Source organism: Aedes aegypti, chromosome 2 (genome assembly GCF_002204515.2).
Source record: "Aedes aegypti strain LVP_AGWG chromosome 2, AaegL5.0 Primary Assembly, whole genome shotgun sequence".
NCBI lineage: Eukaryota > Metazoa > Arthropoda > Insecta > Diptera > Culicidae > Aedes > Aedes aegypti.
The window spans coordinates 208860467-208875439 of NC_035108.1; the positions used below are offsets into that span (position 1 = coordinate 208860467).

The following is a 14973-nucleotide window of genomic DNA, read 5'->3' on the forward strand; positions in this document are numbered from 1 at the left end:
ATCTGGGCCTTTCATTAAGTGTGAGTTGAACGATACTCCATCGACTTTCGCTGTCGCATCCCAGATAATTCTCAATTTCCCAGGTTTTTTCGGGTTTACGACAACTCCCAGGGGAAGAAACCAGCTTTTCCGGTGATCGAAGGTGGATTGCTCTTCTTTGCTAACCTTGCGAATGTAGCCCTTTTTCTAAAATTCAATTATGTGCTCTCGTACTCGCTGCATCATCAACGGGTCTCGCTGCTGCTTCTTCTCCAAGGTTTTCATCCGCCGAAGTGCCATTGGATACGTGTCTGGAAATTCTCGGTCATCAGTTTTCCACAGAAGGCCTGTTTCAAATCCTTTTGCAGTTCGTCGCGTCGTTTCTTCAAGCAACTGTCTTGCTAGTTTATCCTCCTCGGACTCTAACTTTTCGGTCGGAGTAATAACCCCACAGTTTCTCGAATGCGAAGTAGTCTCACAACTATTCGTTCGAGTCGTCGGAGGACGGCTGTGCGGCAGTGTGAAAGTTGACTCTAACTCTTGGTACGGGGTTTGTAGACGCACTACCATAGATTCCCCATCCCAAACGGCATTTGGCTGCAATAAGATCGTATGGTCCTTCTTCACGCAACTTTAGCGGTACTCCAAGTCGAAGGTTGTCTAAACCAATGAGCAGTTTTGGTTGCACGAGATCATAATCTTCCACCGGCAGGCCTCTGAGATGAGGAAAACGGACGCACAGTTCTCGGTAGTTCAGGCTTTGGGTTGGCAATAGCAAGCAGCTAACTGCGCGTGCATGACGGAGATCATAACGGGTACCACTATTTTTTCCTGCTATTTGCAGGCTGACTTCCTGAGATTTTAATTCATCGCGTTTTATATCCTCCGTCCACTGAAGCGTGAGAGGCCTTGTCGGACCGGTAACGCCGAGCTTCTTCGCGACTTTCTACTCCAACATCGTAATTTGTGATCCTTCATCAATGAACGCGAAGATCGTCACACTTTTCCCCTTTCCGTGGAGGACTACGAGTAACACTCGAAAGAGTGTCCGATATTCTTCAGAGGAAATCTGGCTCAACGATACGTTCACCGAGTGCGAAGAACTGGGAGGAGTAGACGGCGAATGAAGAAGCGTGTGGTGTTTCAAGTGGCATCCTTCGCTACCACAACCTTTCCAAGATTTGCACCTGACCTCAATGGATGCCTTTACCAGTTTGGACATGAACTCATCGAACAACACAATTAGTAGCCCGCGGTTGTTGACCTTTGAAGACGGCCCAATCCATTCTTATTGACCCTGGAAGCTTTTCTACTAGTTTCTGTAGAAGCATCGGGTTTGAGAGATGTTCTCCTTGTTGTGCAGCTAGCAGATGATCAACGAAGTTTTGGACTACCAGTCCGAATTCGAGTATCGTTTCCGGCCGATCGTGTCGGGGTCCGGAAGTTTTCCTTATCTTCTCGTGGCGCGAACGAATCAATAGCTCTGGACGTTCATAGAGCGTTCGCAATGTTTTAACCACGTGCTTCGAACCGCCTCTCGAGCATGTCCTGTGAGGCATGAAAACCCGCATGCAGCTGTAGATTGTTCAAAGGAGATAATGAACATCGGCCAGTCGGTAGGGTTTCCGTTGAACGATGGCAGATCTTTACCAACAACCTGGCTATCTTTTGTGAGTGTAAAACGCCATCATCCAGACCCGTTTCTATGGGATCGTACTGCACCGGAAATGACTCTTTCTCCAGTAGCATTAAAGTTCAGAAGAGAGTTCCGATATGGAAATGGTAGTTCCGTAGCAGGGGTGAGAAAGCAATGGGAGAACGGTTTGGGTCCTGGTACTGAGTCATATCGTACGGGCGTGCTACACACTGGAGCTTGTTGATGCATTTGTCTGGTCTGATCTCCAGCATCGGAAGGCGATAGTCCAACGTGGTTCACCGCTGGAATAGAATATGTCCTAACGAAGTTTGGAGGCTTTGCAGGAGAAAACGATCGAGGATCACGTAGAGGGTGCGACGATGCGATGTATTACTGGAATGGCTCTTTTACCGTTACCGAATGGACTTCTCGAGGAATTACAGTTCTCGGAAGTGGAATTCTCTCATCAATTACGGGTACTGCTTGAGCCCGCAGCCCCGGTCGAAATGTATCTATGGGCCGAATATACCTTGCTTCTTGGTACGAGGGTTGTAATGGAAAGTCGTGCGTTTGGGACGAACGTATTCCCACAGACAAAGTACTCCGGTTCGTAAAGGTTGTGCCATGGCATTTGAAACCTCTCCCTGTTGTTCGTTTGTGCCGGGAGAAGGGGATCACTTTTTTTTTATTTTTTACATAATTCGTTTATTTGGAAGGCTCTGGTGCCGTAGGGCATAACAGAGCCAAACTCTTTTCTTTTTTTTTACATTGTTAAGGGGATCACTTGGTGCCCCCGTAATCCAACCTTACGCAATTTTTTCTCAGCTTTCTGATGGTGATCTCAGAATTCTAATCGAGCGGTGCGCTAATGGTGTAAAAACGATTTTTCTAACAACATTCAAAATGGCGGCCAAATTAAAAAAAAACCGCTTGAATTTTTTTAACTTCAAGTGAAAGCTATATCCTTTCTCTATACGATGTCACTAAGTTGGCTATGCGTTTCAAGGGAAATATGAGACATATGACGTGAATAAATACCCTAGATTTTGTTATTCGGGATCAGATCGACCCGTTGAATCTCGGAATGTTGGCGAGCTAGAGCATGGGTCTTAAATATCCTAGGGTCGGCTTAAATGGCTTTCAAGGGTTCTGTCCTTCAAGTGGAAAAACTATAAAACCACTATTTAACATTTAAACGATTTATTGGGGGACTTACAGCTGTGTGGGTGTATAAGGAGGAGGGAAGGGCCGGCCGGCTACGCAAGGCGGATTGGGTCTGCTGGTGAAGGTATACCACGTGGGTTGGCGACAAACTTCTAGGGCTTCGCTGATTAACGGGACGCTTCATTCCTGGTATTCGGAGCGCTTGTGATAGGCCTTTGAAGCGGAGGTCCGAACACATGGAAGGGCTCTATCTGGGGTCTCTATCTGGCGATTGCAGGCTGCCCAACGGATATGCTAGGCCTCTTCCGGGTCTGAACTCGCCAGCACTCTTGGACCGTGTGGTCAAGGTCGATGGGAATCCGGGGCTGCGTTTCGGGATACTGATCGCTTTCTGGGTACCGTATGGCTTAGGAAGGTCTCAAGGTTACTTTCCCAGAATCCTTTGGGTCCTGATCCGAATATATCCGGCAATAGTCTCCTGTGTCTGTCGGAGACAATTAACTTCGAGTCTCACTATATTTATATTTCCACCACTTTCGTTACAATAGACCGTCTTGGCTGAGATGTGAAATGGAATAGAACAAATCGATAGCTGTCTCTGACCCTAGTTGCCTTTCCTTTTCGCATATTCCCTTTTTTTCCTTGCTTGGTCCTTTTTCTCGCATGTGGCATCACCTTTTGCTATTCAGCAGTGCGTACGAGGGGTTGGATGTTGTTTAGATGTGTTTTAACAAATTGTGTTACCTAACTTAGTAATATATAACATTTTTGAGTGTGCATGCTTTTTGAACTAGTTTAACAATTTTATATGATGAATTTTTAACATTAGGGATCATATTTGAGTATAGTTTATGTATTAATTTAACAATACGCTAATAAACTTATAAAGGGTAATTTTAGCCTAGGCAAATACAGAATTTTACATCACAGCGGTAACACTACCTTCTACTCCCCCCTAAAAATTAATCAAAACTAGGTGTTTGAACATCACGTCAATATGTGTAATTACCCTACTTATATTGTACCTATACCACAATGTAGATATATATGAATAAACAGTCGCTATTGAGTCTCCGCCATGGCTGGACGATCAGAAAATTGGTTGTTTTTATTTTAACATCACTTAATCACAACGTAGGAAATAGTGTCCTGCCCAATGTCCGATCACTAGGTTTTGTATTATTTTTTTTTATTTAATTGTTAAATTCATTGTGAACCATTCCAGGGTTGAGCCGCACCTTTTGTGCTTTCGTTTTCAGATAAAAATCAACATAGATTGCGTTCTTCCAACAAATAGATCCCTCACGCATGATTGAGGGCACTTGTTTACGCAATTACTTCCGCGACTTGTTTATGTAGTCTTAAACTCTCCCAATGTCCGAAACCGTTAACTGTTTCGAAGAAGAATTAGACTAATTATTTTCAATCAAAATAAGTTAATCTTGATTGTCCGGTTTTGAATGCTATTTCTCGCTGAATTATCTAGGACTGAGTAAATTGAAAAACTATAATCAATCGGGTGGGTTCAAAGTGAATTCTGAGTTAATCTTAGTAGAAACTAATCAATTATGGTAGGGCAGCGGGTACCAACGCTTTACCGCCTCGCGAATAAGAAATTATGCATTTTAGGTCTCTTTTCCTTAATCGGTTGAACTTCTCTATCGCAACTACTTAATTCGATTGTAACCTATTATTTACAACAAAAATCACTCGTTAACATTAGACAAACACTATCAACACAGCGAGACATTATGGGACCATCAAACCAATTTTCTCACTCTAACATTATTTGCTCTACGAATCTTACGAGTCAACACAACGATACAATTACTACTATAAAGAACGTGAACGACGTAATATTGAGGCTGGGCAACAGCCAACCTTTTTTCAGTACTCTCTGTACTCTACAACAGGAAGGTTAAGCGGAGAAGTCTTGAGGAACTCCAGGCTTGAGATCAGCGGAAGAAAATATCCCTACGTTTTTACCGTTTTCATCGAGAAGCTCGTAGGAGCTCGTTCCTCGACGAGAAACTACAGTGCAAAGAGTATGGGCTGGCCCCAGTTTTGCGTTATAGGACTCCCCAGCCGAAGATAGTGTGAAGTTTCGCTTATACACCTTTTGTCCCACCTGATAAACAGGAGCAGGCTTGCGAAATCGAAGATTATAAGCTCTATTGCTTTTCTCATGCGCTTTTTTTTTAAATTTTCGTTCACAATTTCTTGAATTCGTTGGTCTACTTTCAATTTTTGAAGGTGCCTTTCAGCTTCTGTAACATCCGGAGTGATCGAATCGCGACGGTGCTCTTCACCACTGGTTACGATTTCGTGACCAAATAAGATCATGTAGGGTGTAAGGCCTGTGGACGAGTGAGTGGTATTGTTCAGAGTGTGTTCAACTTCTGAAATTCGTGTATCCCATAATCGTTGATTGGACCTAACATACGTTCGGATACATGCGTTAATGCTGCGGTTTAGGCGCTCAGCGGGGTTCGCCTGGCTGTGATGCCTTGAGTTCGCCCAATGTTTGACCTGATAATAACTAAGAAAATTCTGGAAGGACTTGCTGAGAAAACTCGTCGCATTATCACTTATTAGGACTTCAGGCACCGAAAATCGGCGAAACCATTGCTCTTCGAGAATTTTGATAATCAGATCCGTAGCTATTTTTCTTACCGGCACAAGCATAGTCCATTTAGAATAGACATCCAGGATAACTAATAGGTGTGTATGACCGGATTTCGACCTAGGCAGAGATTGGATGAAATTAATCGCCAAAATCTGAAAGGGTTTGGTAGCTAAACGTGCGTTTCCCATAATCGGATGCTGTGAAGTAGTGGTAGGTTTGCATTCTTTGCAAATTCGACACCGTTCGACATATTTTCGGACTGAGGTAGCCATTTTAGGCCAAAAGTACCTCGTTCGGAGTTTATCGAGAAGTTTCTCATATCCGATATGGAACGATTCATCGTGCTCTTTTCGGAGAATCTTCTCGCGGGATTTCTCCGGAACACAAAGTTTCCATTCGAATCTAAAATCTAAAACGTCGGTTTTGCTGGGAACGAATTTAAAAAGCTTTTCCTCTTCTACTTTATAGTCGAGGCACTCATCAGGTTCAGAGAGCACTTTATGATACAAAGTTGAGTACCATGCGTCTCCCTCATCGAGAGAGGCCGTCTCCATTGAACGAGATAGAGCGTCCGGGATCACATTATCCCTCCCCTTTCTGTGTCGAATCTCAAAGTCATATCCTTGCAGCTCAATGCTCCATCTGCTAAGCCTCGATGATGTCCGCCACTTCCCATTCATAATATGGGTAAGGGACGATGCATCAGTTATTACCACAAACCTTGTTCCTTCAATATACGGCCTAAATTTGTCAATGGCGGTCAGTACGGCTAAGCCTTCTTTTTCGGAAGCCGCATAAGCTTGTTGTGCCGGCGAAAGCTTTTGCGAGAAATATGCCACAATTTTCTCTCCGCTCTCATGCTGCTGCGTTAATATTGCGGCGATGGCACTATCGCTTGCATCCGTTTGGATTTGAAATTGCAGTAGAAAATTTGGATTTGCAAGAACCGGAGCTGCGATCAATTTTTCCTTAAGTTGAAAAAAAGCCTTCTCTGCAGCTGGGTTCCAAACAATAGTTTTTGGTTTCTTTTTCCAAAGATTTGTTAAAGGTACCGAGATCTCACTAAAGCGAGGAATAAACCGTCGATAATAATTTGACATTCCTAAGAAACGGCGCAGGGCTCGTAGTGATGTCGGGCGCTCATAATTTATGATAGCCTCGACACGGTCTGGGTTCGGTCGTAGGCCTTCAGCTGAAATAATATACCCGAGGTAAGGTAACTCTTTCAGGCAGAATTTCGATTTATCGAGATTTATTGACAGGTTGGCCAATCGCAAGCGACGGGCAACTTCCTTTAACGACTCGAGGTGGGCTTCGAATGCGCTGCTTACTACAACGATGTCGTCGAGGTAGACAAACACACTCGGTTCCAGTTCACCGTACCCTAAGACCTCGTCCATTAACCGAGCTAGTGTAGCAGGACTATTGACTAAGCCAAAAGGTAGTCGTGTGAACTGGAACAATCCTCTACCCAACACTGAGAACGCCGTATATTTTCGTGAGCTAGGGTCAAGGGGTATCTGTAGGAATGCTCTAGTTAAATCAATCGTGGTTAAGAATCTACTCGACCCTAGCCTACTTAATATACGATCTTGGTGTGGGAGAGGATAAGCATCCCTCCTAGTCCGATCGTTCAACCTTCTTGCGTCTAAACAAAGAAGGACTTCCCCAGTGGGTTTGAGGACAGGAACGGTACTCAGGGCCCACTCGCTCTTGCTCGGTTCAATGACCTGCTGACTGAGCATCTTATCAAGTTCAATGTTAACTTTGCGCTGTATTTCGGGAGAAGTTGGATATGGGTTTATTCTCACCGATGGAGAGTTTTTAAACTCTTCCTTAAACTCTATTTTATGAGAAATGAGAGAAGTTACCTCGAGAACTTCTCCCTCAATCGCTGTTTTGAAGAGCTTTTTGACCTTTTCCAACTGAAATTTTTGCTCAGCTGTGAGAATCTCCATATCATCTTCTGGTTCTTCGCCACCAATTTCATCCCCTCAAAATTTTAAAATTTTCAATTTTAAATCTTTTACCAACTTTCTACAGCCAAATCCGAGAACTGTCCTGTGAGCCCCACTATCGAGTAGTCCACATATCTCTCTCCCCAGAACCCATATAATTGCGAATGGTCTGTTATCTGCGGCGATTCGTACAAAAAGCTCATCGACCACCATATCTGAGAAATAATCCTCTTTCGAAATTGGCTCAAACCCGTTAGTTATTAAGTCGGTGTAAACTTGCTCGATTGTGGAAGGATTTGTAGGCAACACGTCAGCTTGCCTTCTCAAGCTGAGCTCTGCTCGTTTTTTTGGCAGAAAGGACATTCAGGGGTAATAACATCCCAAAAGCCACATAATCTACAAAACTTCTTCCGCTTTTCCGAGTAGTCACCATAATGGTGCCCATTTTTCCTGCAATTATAGCAAGGGCCTATTGGTGGGCGTATATAACGTTCGGATTGAGCTTTTAAAGTTCCCTTGGATGACCCCTCAATAGGGTCCACATAGCTCTGCCTCTTAATTTCCTCATTTGGCTCCTCTTGCTGTTTGCTTTTCTCACTCTCCATGTTTTTCTTGGGTTTGCTCTGAGAAAAAGTTCGTGAATTGTTTCCATTCCCTAAATTTACTTTTGATTTCGAACTGTTTGTAGCTGATATTTCGTTAACCTGCTGAACTTTTAGGCGAATTTCATTGGACTTTTGAAACATGTTCCAATTGTTTTCATCGATTATACGACCATATTTTTTTAGCCTAGATGTAGTCTTGATACGCGACCCTGTTAATGCGTTTTTGTAGTCGTATCTCATGTTGCGCCAAACAATTTCAAACTTTCGTTGATCTGAGATTGGTTTGGTCATCGATTGGAAAAGCTTTTGCATATCGTGTAGATAGTCAACGAACTTTTCTCCTCGAGCTTGTCGTCGGTTGGTAGCCTGAATTTCAATCTGAAAATCTAGATCTGGCGGTAAGAATTCGCGTTTAAGCTCAGCTACGGAAGTATCGATTCTCAAACCCTTCCATAAACCAGTCCTTGGCCCGTCCACTGAATAAGTGGATCACACCTCGAAAAAGTTCTCTATCGGAAATGTCTTCTGACTTACAGCGCATTTTCACTTCCTTGAGAAATTCAGCCAACCGACGCCCCTGATCCTTGCCGTCATATTTTAATTTCCATTCAGAAATTGGAACCCTCCTAATGCTTCTCCTAGCTTTCTTATCCTTCCTATGTTTTCTTTTTCTATACTTTTTCTTCTTTTCTTCTATTTTCTTCCGACGTTAACGTTGTTGTGTTCGTTTCTCAATTTCAGATTGTTCTGAATCATTCTCTGCACTCGATTGAACCAATTCTTTACCTACTTCTAACTTGCCTTTTGATTTGCTGTCCAAACCTTTCGTGGAGCTTTCATGACTATTTTTTACGCGTTCGTTCAGATTGATCAATAATTTCAATAGTCTTTGCTGTTCCGTAGTTTGCAAAACAAAAGTTTTCAAATGATGGATAATATCTTTAACGTTTTCTAGCTTTCCTTCTTCGTAACCCGTGAGTACCTTGAGGATCTCTTCCGATCTTCCCATTGAAGCTTCTAACTCTTGCTTCTTTGAACTCAAGATCTTTTTTCTCACTCCCCCACTTACCTCATCTAATGCGACCGCTTCTTCTAACTCCTTGCCTGAAACTGTGTCATTGAGGATTTCAATCTCACTTCTTACTTCTTCCAAAACTTGGGTAATCTCTGTTTCTAATGACGGTGCTTCTGTTGTGACCTCCTCAACCGGTTCTATTTCTGGAAAATGTTTGCGAAACATTTTGCCTGCTTGCCTTCCCAGGTCGGCAATATCCTCCAAATACTCATTCGCTTCGGGGGATTTGAAAAGCATAAAGATTCGTACACGATAGTGAACTAGTCGAGTGCAAAGTTTTTCTCTCTGCCGAGCATCGGCTTTCGGATTGTCAAGCAATCCACCAATGACAAGTAGTTTCGAACGTATTATTTCAAGCTCTTCAATCACTGATCTCCAGCTAGGGGCTGTAACAAGTCTGTTCTTGTTTCTTTCTTTTCTCATTTGATCATTTAGCTTTCTCCGCTTAATACTCTCATGTTCGTCTAGGCCATACAAAATGTTCCTAATGAGCAATTCGTGTTCCACCTCATCGATTGATAGATGAGACACATCAATCTTTTTGTATAACGATTGTATATCCATTTCTTTTCCGCTAATCAGAAAGACGAAACTAAATGAGTTATCACAAGCAATTTGAAAATCCTAGATGTATATTCCGAATTTGACGGATAATTCTTGCCGAAAATTATCGCAAAAGAAAAAAAAAATAAAATCCTAGTTTTATACGCTGAATCCGTTGAAGATTTCTGACAAAAAGTATTCAATATAAATTTGATAATCCTATTTCTATATCGCGATCCGATTGATGACCCTTGACGAAAAATGTTCAAAAGTCGAATCAAATCACTCTTCAAGATCTGAAACAGAATTCTGCTTCGAACTGTCAGTCGAATCAAGACCCAATAAACAGTAAGTAATTCAATATATACCACGCAGCAGTACTACCGTAATTTGGTGAATGCCCGCAAAAATGTTAACTTTCGTAATTGTTCGCGCACTAGTAGGATGATCCAATGAATCTTAGAACGATTCCCCAATTTACTGCAACCGTATCACCGCTACAACACTCAATCCTTTTGTTTGCCGTAATCTATTATGCACACTCTAAAGAAACTAATGAATTCTAGAACTCTTGAAAGCTTTTGTTTTTAAATTGGGCGCCATTTGTTATTTGGGGTCAGATCGACCCGTTGAATCTCGGAATGTTGGCGAGCTAGAGCATGGGTCTTAAATATCCTAGGGTCGGCTTAAATGGCTTTCAAGGGTTCTGTCCTTCAAGTGGAAAAACTATAAAACCACTATTTAACATTTAAACGATTTATTGGGGGACTTACAGCTGTGTGGGTGTATAAGGAGGAGGGAAGGGCCGGCCGGCTACGCAAGGCGGATTGGGTCTGCTGGTGAAGGTATACCACGTGGGTTGGCGACAAACTTCTAGGGCTTCGCTGATTAACGGGACGCTTCATTCCTGGTATTCGGAGCGCTTGTGATAGGCCTTTGAAGCGGAGGTCCGAACACATGGAAGGGCTCTATCTGGGGTCTCTATCTGGCGATTGCAGGCTGCCCAACGGATATGCTAGGCCTCTTCCGGGTCTGAACTCGCCAGCACTCTTGGACCGTGTGGTCAAGGTCGATGGGAATCCGGGGCTGCGTTTCGGGATACTGATCGCTTTCTGGGTACCGTATGGCTTAGGAAGGTCTCAAGGTTACTTTCCCAGAATCCTTTGGGTCCTGATCCGAATATATCCGGCAATAGTCTCCTGTGTCTGTCGGAGACAATTAACTTCGAGTCTCACTATATTTATATTTCCACCACTTTCGTTACAATAGACCGTCTTGGCTGAGATGTGAAATGGAATAGAACAAATCGATAGCTGTCTCTGACCCTAGTTGCCTTTCCTTTTCGCATATTCCCTTTTTTTCCTTGCTTGGTCCTTTTTCTCGCATGTGGCATCACCTTTTGCTATTCAGCAGTGCGTACGAGGGGTTGGATGTTGTTTAGATGTGTTTTAACAAATTGTGTTACCTAACTTAGTAATATATAACATTTTTGAGTGTGCATGCTTTTTGAACTAGTTTAACAATTTTATATGATGAATTTTTAACATTAGGGATCATATTTGAGTATAGTTTATGTATTAATTTAACAATACGCTAATAAACATATAAAGGGTAATTTTAGCCTAGGCAAATAAAGAATTTTATATCACAGCGGTAACAATTTATCAAAAAAATGGGCTTTTTCGCAAACTGTTTTGCTAGCTGGCGTACTAGGAGTCCACCAATTTGAGAAAACCGAAAGGACCAACCCTAAGTTTTATCGAAAACTAGCGATCAGTAACATAAAAGTAGAATTCTAACGATGGGTGCCGATGGCGGCCTGGTTTCTTTCGGTTTGGAACCTTCTCGACTTTCCAGTGTATCTTCGTGCTCGTCACACGATATCAAATTCCATAATGATTAATTCGCAAAGAAAGCTCTCATTAAATAACTGTGGAAGTGCTTATAAGAATACTGCAATCTGTCTTATATGGGACGTAATGCCAGAAAGAAGAAAAATAATAGATGATGATCTGAGTTGATAAAAGAGCCTTCAAGGCTAAATAAGCCAAATAAGCCAATGGAACTAAAATTCACACGAATAAACAAGCAGAAAGTATATGACAAAGTAACAGTTTTAATTTATTTTGACCAACTATAATAGTTTCCGAATAAATAACCTTCAAATATCTTTGAAGAACTGAGGAAATGAGCATATGGTGATATGCTACTCGAAAGCAAGTACCCTAGTACCTTGCATTACGTAGGCAAATCAATAATCATGCTACAGTCAACTCTCCATAATTCGATATTGAAGGGACCATCGAGTCGAATAAGGAGATATCGAATAATTGAACACAAAACCAGGTACCCATGAAAACCAACTTTTACTATGGTTTTCTAACTCGATATCGAGATACAAAATGTCGAGTAAAGGATAGTTATCTGTACTTTAATTTGAAGATTTGAGCCCAAGCATTATTCTCCGCTCGTTTAATATTCATTTACATCTCTTGTAGATAAACAAAATTGTATAGCAACGATGATTTCCACATAGTTACGGTGGGGGACTTGTATGTTTGCACATTGGTATAGTAACCCCAACCGTTACTTTTATAAGAGCGAACACAACACAGTAACTAACATACGAACATGAATGCTCTGCATTGACCTTAGTTTGCAGTAGTGAATCAGACACTGGTTTGGTAGGCCGTTAATAATTGATCAAGGACCTTGATTACAGACAGCGTGACACATCTAAAGAAAATTATAACATAGTCGTTTAATTTGTTTTCTTTGAAGATAATTAATTGCTCCTCAGCATTCAAAATGAGGTATTTTAAAATTCATGCACACACTTTTCAGTATAATTTTAATTTGTGTCATTTAATTTCTGCCTATTGCATTTCAAAATTTGTTTTTGTTTTAATAAACTGATTTATCTATTATGCAATAAATTGAAACTGAATAATCATGAATATCATATTTCAGAATTTCTATGCGAAGCATGGAAAGTCTGTACTCTAACAAGAGTTCAAACTTTTCCGCACTTCACCGGCGAAAAGCAGCCGCTGCCCGGCAACCGGCAATTGTAATAGCCTCCAGTAGCGATGTGCGACACCGGGTGATGTCGGCGCGAATGTTGCGTTTCAAACAGTTGCAAAATCAATTGGAAGTTGCTCATCACCAAATAGCGGTGAGTAAGACTTATTTTATAACTATGTTCTGTATCTGAAAAAGTTTTTCGATGTCGACAGGAGTTGACTAAGGATAACCGACTTCTAAGAGCACTGCAGAAGCGTCAGGATTCCGCCTTGTCCAAGTATGAAAATTCCAACGCGGAGTTGCCTAAACTGTTGCATTCGCATGCTGAAGAAATACGAACTTATCAGACTAAGTATCGAAATCTGCAAAACCAAAACAAAGAGTTGCTCAACAAACTGAAACAAAAAGACGCGCATATTTTGACGATAAGTGATCAAAACAAACACCTTATTCAATTGAACAAGGATAAGTAAGGGGCTTTCATGTAGAATTTCTATCATACATTGTGATTTTTTTTAATTTAACAGGCATCTTGAAGAACGCGAGAGACTTGCCGAGCGAGTACGTGATCTGGAAGCTAGGCTTATAGAAAAGGATAATGATAACAAATTGCTAGTTAGACGATTGCAGCTTGAATCTAAAAACTTTAAAGGACAGCTACAACATGAAGTATTAAAGCAGCGAGAAATTGCACAGAAACTGGAGCGAGCACATCACGAAATTCAACGACTCAACTCTGTTATTGAGGTATGTATCAATACTTGCAATGACTAAAAATCGAATGTATCGTGGTTAAGATTATATTCAATTTTCATTTAAATTGCTAATCAGAGCAAAGTGGGAAAAAAACTTTGACTTTACTTGAATAATGGAAATATCGAAATAACTGAACAGTAAAAAACTCAATTTTCAATGAATATAAGTATAACAGATTAGTTATAACAGCTTAAGGAGAAACAGCTTGGAATCTAAATACCGAAACTTCAAAAGCACAAATCAGATAAAACAAGCGGCAGACAACAACGTTTTTATAGCTTTGTGGACTAACAGAAAACTTGAAATAAGAAGATCAATAACGTTGGTTTACTATTTCTACAGCTTAGTGCCTTTTAAAACGTGAGTAGAGGCAAAAGTCGGCCATTGTGATGGACATCTTTGGATTCAGAAATGTTTTACTTTAAAAGATGAATATCTAAAATGACATTTTATCCCACTGTACTGCCTTCACAGTCGACGTAAGCGCCAATATGACCAAAATACATGTTTTCATTAATATGCATTCTTTACTTAATAATACACTGGTTGGACATGCGAATAGCGCTTATTTGTTTTGAAATTTTTGAACTGATTGGACGGATAAAACAACGTATGCGGTTGCAGATGACAGAAGTAAAAAATTATTCAAAAAGTATCCTCCAGTTAACTTTTGAATTACAATCTTTAACAAATGTACACATTATTCGACCTAAATTGTTGAAATTTTCAAAAATGCTACTGGGAATACAAAAACGCATTTTCCCGGCAAAGATAGTGTTGGTGGTTACGTCGATCATGCAAATATGGGCAGTGTATCACAGTGGGCAAAACAATTGAAAAACCACTGGTAGGGAGCAGAACCACTTGAGCTCTTCCTTGATTCACTATGGCATGGGGGGTTTTCTCGGCTTAATAGTCTGAAACTTTTCAGTAAGAAGCGCATCAGTATGCATCAGTATTGTGGCCAAATATGAGATCTGTAACTTTAAAAAACACCACTGCCGAAACGAACCAAAAGCGCCAAATATAGGATCCGGCCCCCTATCAGTTTGACAAAGTACGCTTTCATAAAGTAAAAATACTCAATTACTTCAATTCAACAAAAGTGGAAACGAAGAGTGTAGATTTACGATTTATTGGACTTTTCTACTATAAACCCAGTACCATCAAATGGAAAGAACAAAGAAATAACTTAAAAGGAAATTAACCATCATCGTTTTACAAATTTTCAAACCCAGTTTTTTTGCTCAAATTCGAAGCAATATTCATGAAAATCTATCATTACACTTGCTATCTATAATGCAATGATAGATTTCGATGAGGATTTCTTTAAATTTGAACGAAAAAACTGGTTTTTCATTTTTGATGATTGCTGATGATTGAATGATGGATTCTTGAGCCTTGAAACTCCCCATAAAGTGCACTTTCAATTTTTGTTAGATTTTAACATTTCTATGCGCATGCCACAAAATTTGAGATGGGTTCAAATTCGAAATAAAAAGTAAACGACTTAATTTTTCTATAATTTTAGAAAGTGGCAATCTTGGTGAGTTTTATAATTTTCATTTGTAATTCGCCACAGTCTTAACACAAACGAATATAAGAAG

General features: G+C 40.9%; 1 protein-coding gene across 3 annotated transcripts in view; it reads left to right on the forward strand.

The window, feature by feature from the left end:
* LOC5578490 (lebercilin-like protein) overlaps nucleotides 1-14973 on the forward strand; it is a 45843-nt gene that overhangs the window by 27289 nt on the left and 3581 nt on the right. For 2 of the 3 annotated variants that reach the window (XM_021843831.1, XM_021843832.1), the window contains exons 3-5: nucleotides 12557-12761; nucleotides 12823-13079; nucleotides 13138-13357. In XM_021843831.1, coding sequence (XP_021699523.1) covers nucleotides 12557-12761; nucleotides 12823-13079; nucleotides 13138-13357 — 682 coding nt within the window. Of the gene's footprint in view, nucleotides 1-12006; nucleotides 12400-12556; nucleotides 12762-12822; nucleotides 13080-13137; nucleotides 13358-14973 lie in introns of those variants that run through there. The other variant, XM_001663829.2, reaches the window with a different exon arrangement.